The sequence below is a fragment of the Panthera onca genome, chromosome D2 (genome assembly GCF_046562875.1).
Source record: "Panthera onca isolate mPanOnc1 chromosome D2, mPanOnc1 haplotype 2, whole genome shotgun sequence".
Classification (NCBI taxonomy): domain Eukaryota; kingdom Metazoa; phylum Chordata; class Mammalia; order Carnivora; family Felidae; genus Panthera; species Panthera onca.
In genome coordinates this window covers 42948143-42970770 of record NC_138349.1, presented here as the reverse complement: position 1 = coordinate 42970770, position 22628 = coordinate 42948143, and the positions used below count along the sequence as shown (strand labels likewise).

The window sequence follows — 22628 nt, the reverse complement described above, 5'->3', positions numbered from 1 at the left end:
GGGCTCATCTCCCAGGAAGGAGTCAGTGGGATACTGTGCTGGGAGCAAGATCCATCCCAGCAGTGAGGTGGTGTTAGCTGACCGCCCGCCTCCCGTGATAGGAGACAAGCCACTGGGCTGTCACCTGCTCTGAAAGCCAATCTGTCTCTGACTGCTGCTCACCCAAGCCAGGATACCAGGGTGATTGAGTTTCAGGTATTTCACTTCCAGAGCAGATGACAGTGTGGCAGTGGCATTTCCCTCTCTATCACCATATAGTGGGGCCTCAGGAGAATGCGTGAGAACACGCGTGAAGTGTGCAGGAAGTGAGCAGGCTTCCAGGTGCTGTTTACAATGCAGATTTCCCTACCTCTCCTCCTTTTCAGGAATGTTCTAATTTCTGACCACTTTGCCAGTGGGAAACTTAAGGAATACCGAGCAAGGATAAATGACTTACCCAAGATCACTCAGCTACTTGACAGGTGTCTGTTTTTCTCCAAAGGTTATGGACATAAAGCATATGCTACCCTAGGTTGTTAACATCACACCAGGTAGAGGAACCGTATTCTTTTGCTGTCCTTTCCAGCCAGAGGTCCATGCCCCCTGGAGGAGTAAGGTTAAGACCCCTGGTTAAGACCTCAGGGGTGTTTAGAGGAAGAGACCAGGTTGGAGTCAGAATGGTCTTGTGCCTGCGGGAAGGTTTAACAAACCTGGGAGATAAAGTATCTGTGACCACTGAGGGTAGAGGGTCAGATGAGTGTCTACAAGGCCAGGCTTATTTACCAATAGGAGGCCAAAGCACTCTGTCTTAACCAGGTGATATACAATCTCTTTCCACCCCGTCCATCAGGTCCTCTGACAACATCCAGATGTTATAACTAGGATGAAGGTGGGGGGTCCTCTACCATAAGCTGTTTGTCCTCCCTTCTCGCTGTCACTCAGCTGATCCAGGGAATTCGCAGCTGACACTTGGGGCAGAGAAAACGCAGGAATTGGGATCTGTAAGAAATGCTTATGAATAACCTGGGCTGGCATTTCTTCAAGTGACAACTCCAGCGTTTGGGTGGGTAGGAGATCTCCTCAGTGAACCCTCACCCCTCTGTATACTCCCCCGCCCCCCCAAGCCCATAGTCTGGGCAGTTGGGCAGCTCTGAAGATTGCCTGGGCTGAGGGGCCTCTCCCTGGAGAATGGGAAAGAATTCTTTCCTTTGTGTGACTTGCTTCATTATATGAGTGTTACTGACTCCCATGGTTGAAAAATGATCATTCCTTTATTGGGTTTGCCCAGCTCCAGGCAAAAGCTTTTGGAAGGCCAGGCTGTGCCTGGGAGGATTTAGTGGATTAAAGAATTCTGAAGTTCGGGAATTGTGGGGACCTGGCTGCGTTCCAGAACCACAGTGGTGCCCTGGTCACCTCCACAGCCCCTCCCCAGCACACATGATTCCCGGGCACGTGGAGTCATACGTGCACAATTGGGACCCCATATCCAGCGGGGGCACATGCCCCAATTTGCTCTCTCCCTGCGAGGATGAGTGGAGAGTACGTGATGTTCCCATTCTAGAAAGAAGCAAGTTGATGGCTTGTGTCATCTCATCACAGGTTACTCCACGCGCAGCGCTTCGAACAGTGCATGGCAGAATGTCAGCCCTCCTCCCAAAGTGACCGCGGGCACCATTATCATCGTTAGCAGCTGGGCTGGGCAAGGAACCCGACTTGATAAGATTTTGGCAATAACCCTGACCAACTATCGAATGTGTACAGGGAAACTCACGCCAAGGCTTTTGAAAAGCACCCGCTGGGACACCCTTTTGTGTCCTCCGCAGGCGCAGTAGCCGAGCGAGTTACGCTAAGGCCGCCCGGCCAGAGAAACCCAGCCTCGCGGTGGTCAGGGCTACCCGAGGACACCTGAGCCCTAGCGGCCGCCTGGCTAAGGAGCTGCGGGCCGTGTTCCAGCCTAGGAGGACCTGGGCGGGGCCTGGGCTTGGCTCCGCCCGAGCGCGGCCCAGCCGGTGCTCCACCTGTGACCTGGATTCCTCAGTGCCAGGAGGGGGCGGAAGGCAGCGCCGCCGGGGTCCTCGGCCTGGAGCGTGCAAATAAGGGTCTCTTGATTGGGAAAACTCCAAATCCTGGTATCGGTGCACAAAGCAGTCTTTTTAAAGCGAGTGGCCAGGGCTGTGTAATAATTTACCGCGTTTGTCTACGCACTCCTGCCTCTCTCTTTTAGACCTACAAATGTTTACCCTGTTCCCACCCAGGCCGAATGCCGGTTTGTTTATTAATCCCAGAGGTTTCAGCCGGTTTTCAAAGACACAGATCCGGGCCTAGAAGGAAGCTTCAAAACATTAACATTTCAAATGAAAGCGCTCCGGAGTTGTGGGGGAGGGGTGCGGAGTGGGGGCTGGTGCCTCGGCTGCTGGTACCAGGGGCTCCACTTTGCCTGGGGGCGGGACCCTATATTTACAAGACAGAAGGCGCCGCTTGGGGCCGCCTTTGTTGTGCGGATGACCTCGCGGGCACTTCCAAGACTGATCGATGGCCTGGGGGGCTAAGCGGGGCTGTCCGGCCGCGGCCCGGGGAGCGGATGTGGTGTGATGAGCCAAGGCCCATCCAGGAGCTGCACGGGGCCGGCGACCGCGTCGGGGACGCTTTCGCCCGAGCGCACCGGCTTTGCTGTCCCGCGCGGTGCTTGGGAGCGGTTGGGGGACTAGCTAGCGGCGGCGGGATTGGCCCGTCCACCTCCACCTGGGCTTTGATCTCTTCACCCGAGGTTTCTGGCTTAGCTAGAACTGCTCCTGTCACCCGGCACCTCCGTTCCTCCTGCCCACTGAGTCCCATCGCGGTGCGGCCTATGACGCTCCAGGAAGGAAGCGTGGGTGCGAACCCGCAGTCGGGAGCTGGCCCTGGGCGCCCAAGGCCGCCGGGCGGCGCGTCACGAGCTGCCATGCCCATCCAGCCACACTTCGCGCCATCCGGGCCTTTACATCCAGGTACATGATTCCTGAACATCTTTGCCGCACTCAGGTCTCCAACGGTCACTTCTGCGTTGCTTCCTCCGTCCCGCTGAAGCTGATGTACACAACAAACCGGATGCCTCGGGACCCGGAGTCTTCTCCGCCCTCAAAACCCTTAGCGACCCCTAACAGAGAGCTCCTGGAAATTGTGGTTACATTTGTAATTAGCTGTGCGCCCTTGGCCTCCCCAGGCCTTGGCTTCCCTCGCGACAGGGTCCGGGGTCTCCTCCAGAGAATGAATGTTTGCATGCGGGGTTTCCTGTACTCACCTCAGGCTGTGCATCCTCTCCTCCAGAATCACGGAGATACTCCCCAGAGGACCCCTGGGATTATGGAAAGGGAGTGAGGTGTCAGTTTTGGTAAAATGAGGGCAATTTATACCAGTTCCCCCTTACCCCCCCCGCCAAGGGTTTTAGGAGGTAGCTCTGAGTTAGTGGCCACCGACTTCAAGCTCTGTTGATAAATTGCAAGGTCCTATCCCAGCCGGCTTTTGAGTTTTATTTCGCTCTGCCCAGAAACTGCAGTGGGTCTCCTGACATTGCAGAGACTCCACAGTAGTCTCAAACTTTGAGGAAAGGATGTGCTCTGTTAACTCGGTGTCCTGAAAAATACACGTGATCTCCCAATTTCGCACCTGGCTTCAGGCTCCAGGCCATGAAATTTGTCCAGGTCCAGGTTTAAGAATCCTGTTCCAGAACCTTCCCAGGCTCCATTTATTAATCCTCCTTGCTCCTGCCAAACTGGCTTACCTGTTATTCTCCAGCAGGTGTCTGGGCCATGAAGCTTCCATGTTTTTGTATAGCAGTCAGCTGCCTACAGGAATGCCCCCACTTGAAGTTCTTTCCCCCACACTCTCCCCTGCAGCCAGGGGTCATCACCCCTCAACTGCTACAGGACTGGTTGAACCTTCTACCTGCAGCCTACTGCCTCCTAGCCTTTGTCTTCATTGGGTTTGTCTCAGTCCCCATGACTGACACCACTTGGGATAGGGCCTTGACTTCCTTCTTCTGTGTCCCCTCTCCACCCCTTTAGTCCAGTCCACTCTCAGAGTTTATCAGGTTGCACTGGTGACTTTTGGACCCATTTGATGACTTGACCTTCAAGATAATCTCCCAAGTGCCAAGGATGGTTCAGAACTTGCCAGAAGACACACAGAATAAGTTCTTTTTTTTTTTAAGTTTATTTTTTTTTAGTAATCTGTGATATGGGGAACAAAGGCAAAAGGAAAATACATTTCCTTACTACTTACAGCCCATTGACAAGTCCTTGAAATAAGCAGAGTGACCTTCCTCCAAGAAATCAGCTGCCTCCATGTTGACACTTTGCTAAGGGCAAAGGGCAATCTTAGCCTGACCCCCCAGAATCCTATGAGTCTACTTTAAACATATAAAAATTCCTTTGGAAGCTTCCTTTATCTCTATCTGGCAAGATGTATGTTGGTAATTATACTCCAAGCATATGGACCACTGATACACATCTGAAGGGTCTAGGACCCATTTGATGACTTCACCTCCAGGATAATCTCCCTAATGCTGCTTTGGTGCCACCAAGGATGGTTCAGAAATCTCCAGAAAGCACACAGAATAAATCCTTTTTTTTTTTTTTTTTTTTTTTAAGTTTATTCATTCGAGGGAGGGAGAGAGAGGGTGGGAGGGGCAGAGAGAGAGGGAGAGAGAGAATCCCAAGCAGGCTCTGCACTGTCATTTCAGAGCCTGATGGGGGGCTCGAACTCAAGAACCATGAGATCATGACCTGAGCCAAAATCAAAAGTCAGACGCTTAACCACCTGAACCACCCAGGTACCTCCCCCCATTGTTTTAAGTTTATTTTTATTTATTTTGAGAGAGAGAGAGAGAGAGAGAGAGAAGCGTTTGCTCACGTGCATGTGCGCACACACACACACACACACACACACACACACACAAGGTGGGGAGGGGGGCAGAGAGAGAGGGAGACAGAATACCAAGCAGTCACTGCACTGTCAGCACAGAGCCTGATGTGGAGCTCAAACTCATAAGCCGTGACATCGTGACCTGAGCCACCCAGAATAAATTCTTAAGCACCAGAAACTCTGCAGGATTCTTTTGCCTACAACAAGCAGCAGGGCTGGAGAACTATTTGGGATGTCCCAAATTGAGGTCTCTGCTAATATTCTGTGGTTTGCTCTGAGCTCAGTGGAGTAAAACCACCAATAGGTGTTGATGGAGGACTACTGCGGGCCAGGCAACAGGTGGAGTGATAGAGGTATAAAGAGCCTGCGGTCTAGAAGATGTCAACCATACTGTCTGCTCTCAAGCAGCAGTTCTTGAGCTTCTCTCCCCACTGAATTAGTTTCTCCTTCCTCTATGAACCTTTACTTTCCTCTCTTGGGGCACTTACTCCACTATCATCTGTTAGTTTTTTTTTTTTTTTTTTCTTATGTTCTATGTGTGTTTCTTTTTATTCTGGTTGATATTGATCTTTCTGAGTTCTTCAATTTGGTATTCCTAGCCCCTAGCACACTTTTTTTTCTTTAAAAAATTTTTTTTAATTTTAATTTTAATTTTTTAAAATTTATATCCAAATTAGTTAGCATATAGTGCAACAATGATTTCAGGAGTAGATTCCTTAATGCCTCTTATCCATTTAGCCCATCGCCCCTCCCACAACCCCTCCAGTAACCCTCAGTTTGTTCTCCATATTTATGAGTCTCTTCTGTTTTTTTCCCCTCCCTGTTTTTATATGATTTTTGTTTCCCTTCCCTTACGTTCATCTGTTTTGTCTCTTAAAGTCCTCATATGAATGAAGTCATATATTTGTCTTTCTCTGACTAATTTCACTTCGCATAATACCCTCCAGTTCCATACACATAGTTGCAAATGGCAAGATTTCATTCTTTTTGATTGCCGAGTAATACTCCATTGTGTGTGTATATATATATACCACATCTTCTTTATGCATTCATCCATTGATGGACGTTTGGGCTCTTTCCATACTTTGGCTGTTGTTGATAGTGCTGCTATAAACATGGGGGTGCATGTGTCCCTTTGAAACAGCACACCTGTATCCCTTGGATAAATGTCCAGTAGTGCAATTGCTGGGTTGTAGGGTAGTTCTATTTTTAGTTTTCTGAGGAACCAACATACTGTTTTCCAGAGTGGCTGCACCAGCTTGCATTCCCATCATTTGTTAGTTTTATCAGGACTCACAAGAGCCAGACTGGTACCCACCTAACAGAAGGCCACCAAACAGGTGATGGTCAGGATAGCCTCCCACCCTGACTCTCAAAAGACATCAAGGAAAGGGACAGGATTCCAAAGCTAGGCACTGGCCGATCTGGGGTGGTTGGCCCTGGGGACTCTAACATGTGTTTTTTAATTTGGTTTTCTTTCTTTCTTTTTTTGTTTGTTTGTTCGTTTGTTTGTTTTTGGTGTAGCAGGATATAAAAATTATACCTAGCTCTCAGACCTTGGTTTCAAATACCATTCTGCAATAAAAGGAACCAGAGACTCCTGGAGAAATGGCTGATTCCAGGACTGGGGCAAGAAATGTGTAAGACTGTGTAACTGAACCAATGTGAGTTCATTCCTGGGTGAGTCTGAAATTGCACCAGGTTGAGTTGTTGCACAAAGAAAACTTTTTTTATTTTTTTTTTAAATTTTTTTTTTTTAACGTTTATTTATTTTTGAGACAGAGAGAGACAGAGCATGAACGGGGGAGGGGCAGAGAGAGAGGGAGACACAGAATCGGAAGCAGGCTCCAGGCTCTGAGCCATCAGCCCAGAGCCCGACGCGGGGCTCGAACTCACAGACCGCGAGATCGTGACCTGAGCCGAAGTCGGACGCTCAACCGACTGAGCCACCCAGGCGCCCCAAATAAAACTTTTTTTAAATGTTTATTTTTGAGGAGGGGGGCAGAGAAAGAGGGGAACAGAAGATCCGACGTAGGCTCCGCTCTGACACCAGAGGGCCCAACACGTAGCTGTAACTCCCAAACCGCAAGATCATGACTTGAGCTGAAGTTGGACACTCAACTGACTGAGGCACGCTGGTGCCCCAGAAAACTTTTATTTGCAGCAATTAAGATCACAGGGAATGGCTTCCAAAGCTGAGACTCCTTGAGCAAGCGTGGGTAAGTTCCTTTTATATAGGGTTAGGATGAATATTTAGACAGGGAAGCCTTGTCATAGGGTAGAGGCAGGCATAGGGACACAGGCACATGCACCTTAGGGAAACTTGCCTATACACCTTGTATGTTATGTAAATGTTCCTCTTTGGGCAGAGATTTTAGCATTATAATGAGATAAAGGTAATTGTCAGTCATTCTGCAGGTCACTCTATGGTCCATCTGCACAGGTATGAGCCAAGGGTTAAGTTCAAATTGGTCTGGCTGGTTTGGGCTGGCTGGAGGTCTTCTCAGGGCAGTCGCTGTGACTCAGAAGGCAGTTTGCTTTCCATTTGCCTGAGTTAAGAGGAAAGCCAGAAAGAAGAGTTTAAGGGAAAATGTGGGACAAAGGTCAGTGAGGACAAGCAGGTGGACAGTGCAGGTCAGGTTTTGGGGTCTAGCTGGTGACAGTAAGCCTGGAGTATCCCCTAGTGCCAGAAAGGAAGTACTGAAAAATGAACAAAACCCCACCAATGCTGGAGGTGTCCGAGGGACACAGACGCCAACTGAAAGAGCTCCTGATGGCTAAAACTGGAGGAACCTGAGTGATATGAATAGCACTGGATTATATATAACCCAAAATATAAAATAAATATCCATGAGTCATGCTGATATAAACAATTGAAAAAATAAATACATGGAAAAGAAGAGACAAATCTTCCATGAAGAAGAATTCCAAATAATGTATATTGCTGGTATGAGTAGGATAAATCTTGCAATTATTTTTCTGTGCAATGCTGCTTCTGGGTTTCAGCTGTAATCTGACCTTTGGACATGCTGGGTTTTATCTCTAGTTTGGTGTGTAGTTCTCAGTCTTGGCTGCAAGTTAGAACCTCTTTGGGAGCTGCTAAGACCCAAATTAAATTGCACCACAGACCAATTAAATAAAAAATTCTGGGCATGGCCAAATGTCCATCGATGGATGAATGGATAAAGATGTGGTGTGTGTATATATATATATATATATGATGGAGTATTACTCGGCCATGAAAAAGATTGAAATCTTTCCATTTGCAACTACGTGGATGGAACTAGAGGGTATCATACTAAGCGAAATTAGCCAGTCAGAGAAAGACAAATATATGACTTCATTCATATGAGAAATTTAAGATACAAAACAGATGAACATAAGGGAAGGGAAGCAAAAATAATATAAAAACAGGGAAGGGCACAAAACAGAAAAGACTCTTAAATATGGAGAACAAACAGAGGGTTGCTGGATGCGTTGAAGGAGGGGGATGGGCTAAATGGGCAAGGGGCGTTAAGGAATCTACTCCTGAAATCATTGTTGCACTATGTGCTAACTAACTTGGATGTAAATTAAAAAATAAATAAGTTATTTAAAAAAATTAAAATTAGGGGTGCCTGGGTGGCTCAGTCGGTTAAGTGGCCGACTTTGGCTCAGGTCATGATCTCATGGTCCGTGAGTTCGAGCCCCGCGTCGGGCTCTGTGCTGACAGCTCAGAGCCTGGAGCCTGTTTCGGATTCTGTGTCTCCCTCTCTCTGACCCTCCCCCATTCATGCTCTGTCTCTCTCTGTCTCAAAAATAAATTAACGTTAAAAAAAAATTTTTTTTAAAATTAAAATTAAAATTAAAAAAAAATCTGGGCCTGCAATCCAGAGATCCAGTAGGTTTTAAGATTCCCCAGGTGGTTCCAATGTGCAACCAAGGTTGACAGCCACAGTTCCAGAGGTAGGCCTGGAGCCAGTACCAGTGAGATTGGCCTCCTTTTGCAGGTGACTGGCTCCAGGGTCTCTAAGGGGTCTTCAGGCATGAGGTGACTCCTCAGACATACCAGGCTGAGTGTGGTTAGGAGTACTGTAAACCTCACTGAACTTGTAAGAATCCTGTTCTCTCATTACTGCCTTAACTTGCACCCAAGAAATGGTAAGCCTATGAATTCAACTGATACTGTAATTTTATCAAATTACTGTTCAAACATTGGGTCTGCTTTTTGGCTCCCTCATCCTGTGACTACAAGAGGTTAGCGATTATTTTAGCACAATCATAGAAAGTCCCTGGGCTGTTCCTTAGATTAAGAATTTACAGCATTTTCCTTCTTTCTCTTTCTTTTTAACCTTGACACAATCTCAGACTTCCTTTTTTGTTTGTTTCTTTTCCAGAACCATTTGAGAATAAGTTGCTGACATGATCATCCTATAATACTAGAATTCAGGCTCTCTCAACCAGGGTTCCTCAGCTGGATGACAGAAGAGGAGAAAATGATTTGAGTGACTATTCCAGTTCTCCTACGGATGTTATATGATTAGCAGCATTATGCTAAGGAGAGAGTTAATGCATATTATATTTGGAATGCCTTCAGATACTAGGGCTTACTTCTCTCATAGAAAATTAAATGTGGGAGCGCTTGGATGGCTCACTCAGTTAAGCGCGTGACTCTTGATTTTGGCTCCAATCTCACAGTTCGTGAGTTCGAGCCCCACATTGGGCTCTGTGCTGACCCACAGAGCCTGCTTGAGATTCCCTCTCTGCCCCTCCCCCACTCTCTCGCTCTGTCTCGAAATAAACTTTGGAAGAAAAAAAATGATGGAAAGATGGGTAGATAGATAGACATACAGAGAGACAGGGTGTGTGTGTGTGTGTGTGTGTGTGTGTGTGTGTGTTTCCTACTGCTATCCAAGGAGCCTGGAAGAGCAGAGTCCTAATAGCAACGAGCATGCATAGCACCCAGAAATACCATTTCCCCTAAAAGGATCCAGTGTTCTATAGAGAAATGGCAGATTCCAGGCTTAGAGCAGGAAACATACAAGATGAGCCCAAAACATTTTTTAAAATTTTTTAATGTTTATTTATTTTTGAGAGAAAGAGAGAGAAAGTGGGGCAAAGGCAAAGAGAGGGAGACACGGAATCTGTAGTGGGCTCCAGGCTCTGAACAGAGCCTGATGCGGGGCTTAAACCCACGAACTGTGAGATCATGACCTGAGCCAAAGTCGGACACTTAACCAACAGCCTCTCAGGCACTTCCCAAAACATCTTCGTAAACCAGAAAGCAAAGACTTGCTCAAGAATGTTGGGAACATGTCAAACAGACCTATGAGCCAGTATGAAGGGGCTCCACTGATCAAATCTGGGACAATTTGAGCCAGTCAAAATAAAAAATCACATAAAGAAAATATATCCCATTGAAATAAAATAGGAAAGCACAAGTCTATATGATATGCATTGATAAATGAGTAAATTGATGAGGAACGGGGTACTTACAGAATTTCAAAATATCCACCAAATACTTATTAATTTCAAAGGGAAAACAGTGCTTTACAGTGGGGAAGCAGACACCCACGAACCGTGAGATAATGACCTGAACCTAAATCAAGAGCCGGTCGGTTAACCAACTGAGTCACCCAGGCACCCCTATCTTTTCATCTTGAGAGCTGTGAGTTCACACTCATACCTACAGTTCCCAATCCAACGTCACAGGATTATGTTATTTTTTTCTTTCCATATTTATAACTCACTCTTCTGACAGTGAGAAGCCTGGCTCCAATTATCCTTAATATATTTACTTATGTGATCAATCCCCTGTATGCAAACCATCTTCCAGCACTACTCCCACCCCCACATGAGCACAGATGCCTTCCTCAAATACACTTGGACTCCAACTCCCCCACGCCAGTCTGTCTTTCCCACATGGATGCCTTCTTCATCCTGCTCAGGCTCTGAAAACCCATGCCACTCTTCCCTTGTACGTATATGCCCTCCTCACTCTGCTCAGGGTCTGGGACACCACAACCGAGCTGTCCCTACATATCTTTTGTAAATTTAAAATAGATCTGCAAATTCTTTGATATTCTCCCTTCAGAACATGTAACCTATTTACCCCCTCCTTGACTATGGGTTGGATTTAGCAACTCACTTTTTTTTTTTTGAATGTTTATTTATTTATTGATAGAGAGAGAGAAGGAGGGAGAAAGAGAGCACATGTGGGGAGGGGCAGATAGAGAGGGAGAGAATCCCAAGCAGGCTCTGCACCACTGTCAGCATGGAGCCCAATGTGGGGCTCGAACCCAGGAGACGTGAGATCATGACCTGAGCCAAATCAAGAGTCAGATGCTCGGGCACCTGGGTGGTTCAACTGGTTGAGCATCCGACTTTGGTTCAAGTCATTATCTCGAAGTTCCCTGTGTCAGGCTCTGTGCTGATAGCTCAGAGCCTGGAGCCTGCTTCAGATTCTTTGTCTCCCTCTCTCTTTGCCCTTCCCCCCACTCTCAAAAATAAATATACATTAAAAAAATTTTTTTTAAAGCGTCAAATGCTTAACTGATGCCATATGACTGTCTAAGCTAGTTCATTTTTTAAAAGATCTCTTCTTCCTGGCTCACTCTCTGGGATCACTGGCTCTCAGGGAAGCCGGTTGCCATTTTGTAAAGCTACTCAACAGTCCTGTGGAGGGAGTCATGTGTGGATAGGCCACATAGAAAGAAATCAACTTGTTAGCGTTGACTTTCAGGCATAAAGTGAGCCACCGTAGAAGAAGATCCTCAAGCCTCAGCCAGGACTTCAGATTATTTTAGCCCTCAGCTGTCAATTCTGCCAGTCTAGGCCCTAGACATTGCAGAACAGAGACAAGCCAGAGAATTCAAGTCTGAATTCTCAACTCACAGAACCTGTGAGATAGTAAATGATGATTGTTCTAACCTACTAGGTTTGAGGGTAATTTCCAATGCAGCACAAGAGGGTATGCTTCATTACCCTGCTCAGGTTGTGACATCCTCACTGAGCTACCCATCTGCAGTGCTGTCCTTCTCACCATTCTCAGTCTCGGACACCTATGCCAGGCCACCCTCCTCCACAAATGCTCTCCTTATCCATTCAGTCACCAGTACCCCACTCTGTGCCACCAACACTCCTTCCACTCCAGGTACAAATGTCTTCCTCTGTCCTACCTCATGCCTTTAGGATTGAATTTTCCAGGAATGTAAGGGGAGAGATGAGATGAGATGAGAAGAGAAGAGAAGAGAAGAGAAGAGAAGAGAAGAGAAGAGAAGAGAAGAGTAAAAATAAACAGAAGTAGAAGAGGTATAAAATGTTATGACCTTGTGCTTCTCAATCACCTTCCTTCAATTGTCCAGCAGAGTCCAAACCAATGGCATCACCCGCAGTCCTTGAATTCCTTCTTTCCTCTGTGATGTTTTCTGATGTCAGTCACTAGGAGCCCCAGAGCCTTGCCTCAGTGGATATTTCATTACAGGTAACCCTATGCAATAGTTAAGTCAGTGATTTCATCACCACATGACAGAACCTGCAAGTTCCCATCCCTAAGTAATTACTGTTAGTTATCTATTGGTGCATAACAAATTACTCTACAATTTAAGGTATCGAAACAACACATACTTATTATCTCACAGTGTCTGTGGGTCAGCATCTGGGCACAGTTTATCTGTGTCTTCTATGTCAGTGTCTCTCTCAAGGTGGCAATCAAGGTATCAGTCAAGGCTGTGGGATTATCTGAAAGTTGACTCAAGAAGGATCTATGTTCAAGGTCTCTTACCTGGTTGCAGACAGGATTCAGTTCCTTATGAACTGTTGATTAGTTCCTTGCCATTTGGACCTCTCTAACATGACAGCTTGCTTCATTAAAGCATGCAAAAATAGAAGGTCATGGGGCAAGATGGACGTCACAGTCACAGTCTTTTGTAACTTAATCATCCCATCACTTTTCCATATTCTATTTGTTAGAAGCAAGTCACTAGATCTGGATCACACACTAGCTTAAATACAGGAGGAGAGGAGCTTTGGGAACCATCTTAAAGTTTTTTTATTTATGTTTATTTATTTTTGAGAGATAGAGAGAGACAGAGTGTGAGTAGGGGAGGGGCAGAGGAAGAGGGAAACACAGAATCTGAAGCAGGCTCCAGGCTCTGAGCTGTCAGCACAGAACCCCATGCAGGGCTCCAATCCACGAACCGTGAGCTGAAGTGGGACTTAATTGATTGAGCCACCCAGGTGCTCCTAAAAACTGGAGCTTAATACTATGAAGCCATTGTCTGAAAAGCAGGATATCTATATTTGCTCATTTGGAAAATTGTCAACAATATATTACTAAGTGAGAAAAGCAAATTCTAGAACATGAACCTGTTCTGAACAAAAATTCAGTTACATTTAATTCCAAGAAGTTATCAACTTTTCAAGTATCCAGGAACAAAATCCAGCACAAACCATAATGGGGAAAAAATAAAACTTCAGAGTTATTTATTTATGAAATTTGGACATTTTTATTTTATTTTATTTTTAAAGTAGGCTTCACAGGGGCATCTGGGTGGCTCAGTTGACCGAGCCACTGACCCTTGATTTCTGCTCAGGTCATGATCCCAGGATCAGAGTCATGGAATTGAGCCCCACACAGGGCTCAGCGCTGAGCATGGAGCCTACTTAAGATTCTCTCCCTCTTGACCTCTGCCCCTCTGCCCTGCTTGTGCTTGCTCTCTCTCTCTAAAATTAAAAAAAAAAAAATAATAATAATAAAGTAGACTCCACACCCAACATGGTGCTTGAATCATGACCCTGAGATCGTGCTCCAGCAACTGAGCCAGCCAGGCACTTCAAATTTGGAGTTTTGGGGTTTTTTGTTTGTTTGTTTTTTTATATGAGTTCAAAAACTCATAACCCTGAGATCAAGAGTTGAATGCTTTACCAACTGAGCCAGCCAGGTGCTCCAAACTTGGAAAATTTTTAAAGAGACTTAAAGTAATATCCCAGAACATATTGGACAGCCCAAAGAGAATCAGTATTGAGGGTTCTACCCCTTCTATGCAGAAGGAACTTTATTGGTTTTCTCTGCTATGTCGCACATTATCTCAAAACTTAGTGACTTAAAATGATGGCAACAATTTTATTATTATCTCTCCCTGTGCCTGTTGACGGGGCTCAGCAGGCAATTCCCAGTGGCATCTCTCGTGTAGTTGTAATCAAACCATGGCTGGGGCCTGAGTCTTTCTCATGGCTGGAACCTCAGCGAGGGTTTCAGCTGGCTCACCTGTCTGTTGCCTGGCATCTGGATTTCGTCTCATGAATGTCCTAAGAGGAGAGAGGCAGACAGAAGCTGATCTGCTTTTATGACCCAGCCTTGAAACTCATGGCACATCACTTCTCTATTCTACTGGTTGAAAGCAAATTACTAGGGGCAGCCTGTATTCATGGGAAGGGGAATTAGACTCCATTCCTGATGGAGAGAATCTTTAAGAATTTGTGGACATATTTTAAAAACCACCACAAGAGTCATTAAAGGAGACTGCTCAGGGCTCTGCAAGCAAAGGCTTCCTGGGCAAACACAATGGCAGCTGAATGATGGGGAGGGCACATACCAACTTCAGGAGACACAGAAGTGGTGATGGGCCCTGGACATGCAGTGGTGTAGGGCACAGAGCAGAAGAGTCCATCTGCTGTGCCCAGCACTGGACCTCATCCCGGGTGCCCGATTTGCCCATTGTTCAAGTAGGCCCCTTCCTGGGCAGTGAAGTCTGACCTGGCAAAGGACTCAGACAGACCTGTTTCCCATCCCAGTTATGCTACTACTATCTCTCAAACTTGGATAAGCTACCCCCTATCTCTAGGGGTTATATCAGCCAGAGTCCTAGCAGAAAAGAGATGACACACTCAACTGAGTAATCTGAGGAGAGTTTAATAAAAAGACTGTTTACAAAGGTGTGAATAAGGTGTAGAGTAACCACTGGGGGATTGTGCAGTACTCCGACTGGGGACTAGGGACTAGGAACAATAGGGCTGTCTGTCACCTCCCCTGGGCCTGAAGGACAAAACCTGGAGAAAGAGAGGGTGTGCGGAGGGCTACCCTACAGGCGGTGGAACCATGGGTGGCAGGACAAAGCCAGCCAGTGGGAGTTCTGCAGTGGGAACTGGGAACAAACTTGTCACGTGCTCATTCTCCTGTGTAGTGCCCCCTGCAGGTGCACCCAACTGGCCAAACCCAAGGGGAAGTCCCAGGAGGAGTGCGCTGGTTAGTTCTGTCTCGACAGCTCAGCCTCTGGGGCACACAATGGTTGGAGAGGGGTGGGAAGCTGATCTGGAGGGGCAAACAGATGCCAGTCACAGAGATTAAATGGAAAAATGAATGAAAACTGGCCCAGAGAAGACACTCTGTAGCCCTAAGCTCCAATACTCTGTTCAAAAGATGTAGAAAAGGTGGCGTTTCCCATCCACTGGGCTCTACCTTGCATTAAAATGCATTAGTGTTGGGGCGCCTGGGTGGCTCAGTCAGTTGAGTGTCCGACTCTTGATTTAGGCTCAGGTCGTGATCTCACGGTTTGTGAGTTCAAGCCCCTTAATCAGGCTCTGTGCACTGAGCCTGCTTGGAATTCTCTCTCTGCTTCTTCCCTGCTTGAGCTCACAAGCGCTCTCTCTCTCTCTCTCTCTCTCAAATTAAAAAAACAAATTAAAAATCCATATGAGTGTGTCCTAACACAAAGCATTTAAATAAATGAATGTTGGTTGTTTCCCCATAAGGAGGAAAGGCAAACATAGCCTGCTTGAGGCATATCACAGCCTTTAGCAGCATCTAGTGGTGGTTTAATGCATGGAAAAATGTAGGATTCAGGATATCCCTATCAAGCCATTACAAACCTCAATAATACTTTCCATCCAAATTTCATGAATTATCCAGGCTTCCCAGAATTTGGACACCACAGTTTAAATCAAAACTTCCTTGGAACGCATCTAAAGATGCAACCAGGCAAAAAGCACTGGCAGAAGATTCAGAATAAATTTCATAATCATAGTGAGATGTGCTGCCTGACAAAAATAAAAACTGATGGGGGCTCCTGGGTGGCTCAGTTGGTTAAGCGTCTGACTCAGGACCGTTTGGCTCAGGTCAGGATCTCATGGTTTGTGAGTTGGAGCCCTGCATTGGGCTCTGTGTTGACAGCTCAGAGCCTGGAGCCTGCTTCAGATTCTGTGTCTCCCTCTCTCTCTGACCCTCCCCCACTCACTCTCTCTCTCTCAAAAAATAAACAAACATTAAAAATAAACAAAGAATAAATAAATAAAAACTGATGGAGAAGAGACTCTCCACTCCCATGTTCATTGCACAACAGCCAAGTTATGGAAACCTAAACATCGCTGAATGGGAGAATGGATAAAGAAGATATGGTATATCATATGACGGAATATTTTTCTGGCAGAAGAAAGAAGGAAATCCTGCCATTTGTGATGATATGGATGAAACTTGGCAACAGTACACCAAGTAAGATAAGTCAGACAGAGGAAGACAAATCTTGTATGAGATCTTTCATATGTAGAATCTAAAACAAACAAACTCAAAAAGACAGGGGCTGAGTTACCTGGGTGGCTCAGTCTGTTGACCCTTGGTTTAGGCTCAGGTCATCATCCCAGGGTCGTGGGATCGAGCCCCATGTTGGGTTCTGCACCAAATTCCATTTAGCTCATTGCCCCACCCACTTCCCCTCCAGCAACCCTTAGTTTGTTCTCTGTACTTAAGAGTCTCTTATGGTTTGCCTAATTCTCATTTTTTTAATTGAGATATAATTGACATATAATGTGGTGTAAGTTTAAGCTGTACAACATATTGATTTGATGCATTTATATTGCAACATGACTGTCACTGTAGTGTTAGTATCTCTGTCATGCCACACAATTATCATTTCTTCTACTGATGGGAACAATTAGGATCTAACCTCTTAGCAAGTTTAATGTTTACAATATGTGATACAGTTTTGTTGTCTGTAATCACTGTACTGTGTCTTAGACCTCCAGGAAACACTTACCTACTATTGCAAGCATGTACCCGTAAGCAATATCTCTCCCATTCTCCATCCTCAGCTCCTTTCTTAAAAAAAATGTTTTTTAATTTAAAAGACATTTTCTAAGAGAGAGAGGTGAGTGCATGTGCACACAAGCGGGGAAGGGGCAGAGAGAGAGGGAGAGAGAGAATCCCAAGCAGTCTGTGCACTGTCAGTGCAGAGCCCAACGTGGGCCTCAAAGTCATGAACTGAGATCATGACCTGAGCTGAAATCCAGAGTCAGATGCTTAATTGACTGAGTCTCCCAGGAGCCCCATATTCTGCTTTGTTAAAACAAATGTGCTTGGGTCTCAGAAGGGTCAGAATGTGGAGTAAAAAACTCAGATCGGACAGGCTTGGCTATGCATCCCTTGTTTAGTGAGGTTATGCATCAAAAGTAATTAGGCCACAATGAGGGCACCTGGGTAGCTCAGTCAGCAAAGCTTCTGACTCTTGACTTGGGCTCAGGTCATGATCTCACGGTTCATGAGTTTGAGCCCCGCATCAGGCCCTCTGCTGACAGTGTGAAGCCTGCATGGGATTCTCTCTCTCCCTCAATCTCCGTCCTCCCCCACTGGTTCTTTCTGTCTCAAAACAAATAAACTTTTTAAAACAGAAAGAAAAGTCATTATACCACAACAAGATACCACTTCATACCCTTTGGGATGGCTATTATTAAAAAAATGAAAGATAAGTACCGGTGGGGATGTGGAGAATGTGGAACACTTGTATGTTACTGGTAGGAATACAAAAAAAGATGCAGTTGCTGTGGAAAACAGTACGTGGTTCCTCCAAAAGTTAAATATAGAATTACCATATGATCCGGCAATCCCACTTCTGGGCGTGTACCCAAAAGAACTGAAAGCAGGAACTCGAACAGATATCTGTACCCCAACACTCACAGCAGCATTCTTCCCAACAGCCAAAAAGTGGAACCAACCCAAGTGTCCATCAACAGATGAACAGGTTAACCAGTAGTGATGGATTTGTACAATGAAATATTATTCAGCCTTAAAGAAGAGATTCTGATACATGCTATGACATGGATGAAGCTTTGAAAACATTATGCCAAGTGAAATAAGCCAGATTTTAAAAACCGAAATATGACTCCACTTATATGAGGGCTGTAGAATAAGCAAAATTATAGAGACAGAAAATAGAACAGAGGTACCAGGTTTGGAGGGAGGGAAGAATGTGGGGTTAGTGCACCGTGGGTTGTTTGGAATGATGAAAAAGTTCTGGAAATGGCGATGGCTGAACAACATTATGACTGCACTTAATGTCACTTAAGTGTATACATAAAAATGGTTAAAATGATAACACATTTGTACCGTGTCTTTTACCACAATAAAAAAGATGTATAGATCCAAATGAAAGAAAAAAAGCAGTTATAAATCGCTTTATTGAAGTTTTATTGGGGTTTTCAGAGGAGTGAAATTAGATGCACGTTTTTAATTCACTTCTCTATCTGCTCAGTGAACATGTGTTAAATGAATAAATGAGTCACGTCTAAAAGAAGTTTCTTTGGATAGACCCAGAGGAGCAATCACACATACCTTCACCCCCGAAGGCCTTTGTCCCATCCATCTGTCTTTTGAATTCAGAAGCACCATACGAACTCATGATCATTATTTAAAAAAAATCATACAACTTCAAATTGTAACCATGTGCCAGAATGTTCACTCTCACAGTTTCTCTATGCTACCTTACCCTCAAGTTTTTACCTCCAATCGCTAATTGGCTAATACCATCACGTGTGTACGGGTCAACGCTCCCAGCAAGCTTCAGATCCAGCCTAACCCAGGACCCAGGACCAGCAGCGTCTTCTCAGGAAAGCCACCCACCCCACCCCCCACTGCTGCCCTGTAACACACACACACACACACACACACACACACACACACACACACAATTCTAAGATTTATGGAACTGTTTTACCCTCTTCTCTATTTCTTTTCCATCAGAGGTATAGGCTTGAGATCCTGGCTAGGTTGTCAGTTCCCTTATTTCCTCTGGTTTCCAGCTAGAGAACCCCTAATGCAATCCAGAATCAGATTCTTCAAGCAACAGAAACCAATTCTGACAGATTTAAGGAAAATGGAACGTATAGAATGAAACTAGGGAGATTTGGAGACACTGGCCTGGAAAATAGGCAGGTCCAAGGGAGGCTATGCAGTCAGAGATGCAGCAAAATTTTATGCTGTAAAATGAAACCAGAGATGTAAAGTGAGGCCACTGCCGAATCTGTTTGGTCTGTCAGCATGGGACGAAGGCTATCACCATTGGACCTACTGTTAACCCTGGAAGCTACTAACATTGGTTTTAGGATACTGTCACTGTCCCAGGACACAGATGGTGGCTTTGCTACTGGTGATGACCTAGAAAGGATTCTTCATACCATTAGCTCTTATTTCAGGTTCTGGGGAGGATGCAGCTGATTAGCTCTGACCCTGTGTCCTAGGAGCCTATGCCCTATGTGCAAAGGCAGCTGGAAAAGCGAGTATTTGGCCATTACGGCTTCCGTAGTGGAAAATGATCATCTCTGCCTTCCACCAAGAGTCATAGGCAAGTTCATATGCTTGACATCCTTAAAAGAAAGAAAGCTCCATTTTACCCATCTTCACCTAGATTTTTTTGCAGCCTCTGTGATACTGGGCTAGTCACTGCCCCGGCATCACATTTCCTTGCAGTGTACCACAGAGTTCCAGAAGATTTAAAGAAAAAAATTTTTAAAAATCAACTGGAGGATGACCTCTGACATTGGCAATGAATGATGTTTGCTTGAATGGAGATGACTGTGTGTGTGAGTAAAATAAGTTTATCACATCCTCACTAGATGTGATGATGCCATTGTTGCTGGGTTTTTCATAATTCATTTTTTCATAAAGGTAATACTTGCTTCAAATGTCGAAACAATATTAAAAGGTCTGTGCTTAGAAGTCTTGGTTGCACTTATACCCCCAGCCAGCTCATTACCTCCCCACCTGCCATCTATAGAGAACCACTTTTATTCACGTATTGTGAATCCTTCCAGTCTTTATTTATGTAAATAGAAGTACATACAAGATGTCATGTACAGCATGATGACTACAATTAATAATACTGTTTTGCAGGGGTGCCTGGGTGGCTCAGTTGGTTAGATGTCCAACTCTTGATTTCGGCTCAGGTCATGATGTCATGGTTGTGGGATGAAGCCCTGCGTTGGACTCCATGCTGAATGTGAAGCCTGCTTAAGATTCTTCCCTCTCAGGGTGCCTGGGTGATTCAGTCGGTTAAGTGTCTGACTCTTGATCTCTGCTCAAGCTATGATCTTGCAGTTGGTGAGTTCAAGCCCTGCATCAGGCTCTGCACTGATGGTGTGCGGAGCCTGCTTGGGATTCTGTCTCTCCTTCTCTCTGCCCCCTCCTTGTGCTATCTCTCTCTCAAAATAAATAAATATAAAAAAATTAAAAAAAAAAAGATCCTTCCCTCTCTCCTTGTGCCCCTCTCCTCTGTTCATGCATTCTCTCTCTTTAAAAAAAAATATTTTAAAAATACTGTATTGCATATTCAGAAGTTGTTCAGAGAGTAGATCTTAGAAGTTCCTATCATAAAAAAAACTGTTTTATAACTATGTGTGGTGATGGATGCTAACTAGACTTACTGTGGTGATCATTTTGCAATATGTACAAATATTGAGTCGTTATGTTGTACACCTGAAACTAATATGTCAATTACACCTCGATAAAAAAGTGAATATAGATAAGTTTCTATTATTCATGAAGTTGTACACATCAAATTTGTACAGCTTTTTGTATGTCAATTATACCTCAATAAAGTGGCTTAAAAACATATTTTTTCTTATTTCTCTCTTTCTTACAAAAACAGGTAGCATGCTATTTACACTATTCTGTTTCTGCCTTTTCTTTTTCATTTTTTAAAATTGAGGTATAATTGACATAGTTGGCATATAGTTTCAGTTAACATCTGTCACCAACCAGTTACAAATTCTGTGTGTGTGATGACAACTTTTTTTTAAAGTTTATTTATTTATTTTGAGAAAGAGAGAGAGAGAGAGAGAGAGAGAGCAGGGGAGGGGCAGAGAGAGGGAGAGAGAATCCCAAGCAGGTTCCACACTGTAAGTACGGAGCCCCATGCAGTCTCGAACTCACCAACTGTGACGTCAACTTGAGCCCAAACCAAGAGTCAGATGCTTACCCCACTGAGTGACCCAGGCACCCCAAGAATGGGAAAATTTAAATCCATCCCAAAGCTAGCCCATCATAAAAGTTTAATGAGCTGTATAATTTTCCAGGGTTTCAATGTATTTATAGATTTCTATTTTTATACAGAAGGATTCATTGGGAACATACTAGTTTTTAATCTTTTTTTTTTTTTAACTTGACAATACTTGGAGGACATATTGACTACATCAAGAGGTACAGATCTACCTTATCCTTTTTAATAGCTTCGTGGGCTATTGTATGTTTAACCAAAAGTTGAACCAATGTGCTCTTTTTTGAGGGTGTGGGGGGTGGGGTGGGGAGTTGCTTAGAACTTTGACAAAAACAGAAGGTAAAGTATGAAAAGAGCTTACGGGTTGGCAGGTGGGGATGGTCAGAGGTGGCTACTGAGGGGGAGGGTGTACAGCAAGGCTAAGGCCTTCACTTGGCTCCAGGCTTCCCGGCTTCCCAGCTTCTGGGGCCTCAAGCTGGCTGGGCATCGAGGCCCCCACGGTGAGCCTGCCCTCAGGGGACAGAGAGGAGGAGACCAGGGTGGGGTCCACCCCGGGGGGGCAGCGTGTAATTTTGAGCGAAGCCCGGGGAGAAGCAGCCATGGCCGTCCTACCTCTCTTCGAGCTTGCCAGTGATCTTCCATCCACTACGCATTCCTCGCTCTCGACCGTCGGCTCCTCGGAGGCGGAGCGGTTGACTTCCAGGGACACGCGCCAACGGTCTGCGGCTGCGGGATCTTCCAGACGCCGCCGCTGAGCTAACCGGCCGAGCCCGGGGCCGCCGGCGGGCGCGGCCCCCGCGGCGGGGCCCTAGACCGCGGCCACGGGCAGCGAGCGCACGTAGAACGGCCACCCGCTGTGGCCGAACCGCTGCGCTCACTCCCCGGGCAGCCCGGGCCGCCCGCAGGCCTGGTGGGAGAGGCGGTTGTGGGCCGAGTCCCGGTCGCGGAAAGGGTCTGAGCTGGGGCTTCGCAGGAGGGAGAAGGGCACTCGGCGCTCGGTCGGGCTGGCTCAGCTCCGCGCGTCTGGCGGAGGCTTGGAGGAGTCCCAATCTACTCTCTTGTTGGACTTTCCCCCGGTTTTCCTATAATAAATTTCCGGTAGTAAATAATGCTACAACGAAAATCCTTGTACGTCCATTTTAGTTGGGCAGATGTTTCCATAGGATACATTTGGAGAAGTGGAATTGCTTGATCGAAGAGTATACAGATTTGAAACATTTTTAAATTATTATTATTTTTTTTAATGCTTATTTATTTTCGAAAGAGAGAGAGAGAGACAAAGTGCGAGCAGGGGAGGGGCAGACAGAGAGAGGAGGGAGACGCAGAATCCAAAGCAGGCTTCAGGCTCTGAGCTGTCAGCACAGAGCCCTAAGCAGGACTCACACTCACAATCTGTGAGATCATGACCTGTGCAGAAACCAAGAGTCAGACTCTTAACGGTGGGAGCCATCCAGGTGCCCCTGAAATTATTCTTAGTCGTATAAAATTATATGCATAGTCCTAGAAGGT

At 45.7% G+C, this 22628-nt stretch overlaps 1 protein-coding gene across 1 annotated transcript; it reads right to left on the bottom strand.

Annotated features, from left to right (window-relative positions):
• Nucleotides 1-1231: 1231 nt before the first annotated feature.
• Nucleotides 1232-22257, bottom strand: LOC132684647 (uncharacterized). Its single transcript, XM_078434092.2, has 4 exons — nucleotides 22252-22257; nucleotides 21732-22084; nucleotides 3260-3313; nucleotides 1232-3129 (listed from the first exon to the last, which is right to left on the bottom strand). The coding sequence occupies exons 1-4, from the start codon at nucleotides 22255-22257 to the stop codon at nucleotides 3012-3014; spliced, it is 531 nt and encodes a 176-aa protein (XP_078290218.2). The 3' UTR covers nucleotides 1232-3011.
• Nucleotides 22258-22628: the final 371 nt, after the last annotated feature.

Bases quoted from the DNA above. Each gene is read 5' to 3' on its own strand.
- LOC132684647 (XM_078434092.2), bottom strand. The intron at 3,314-21,731 runs GTAGGACGGCCA...CCATAATCCCAG, and splicing joins ACTGGCAAGCTCGAAGAGAG to GGGTCCTCTGGGGAGTATCT. The intron at 3,130-3,259 runs GTGAGTACAGGA...CACAATTTCCAG, and splicing joins GAGAGGATGCACAGCCTGAG to GAGCTCTCTGTTAGGGGTCG.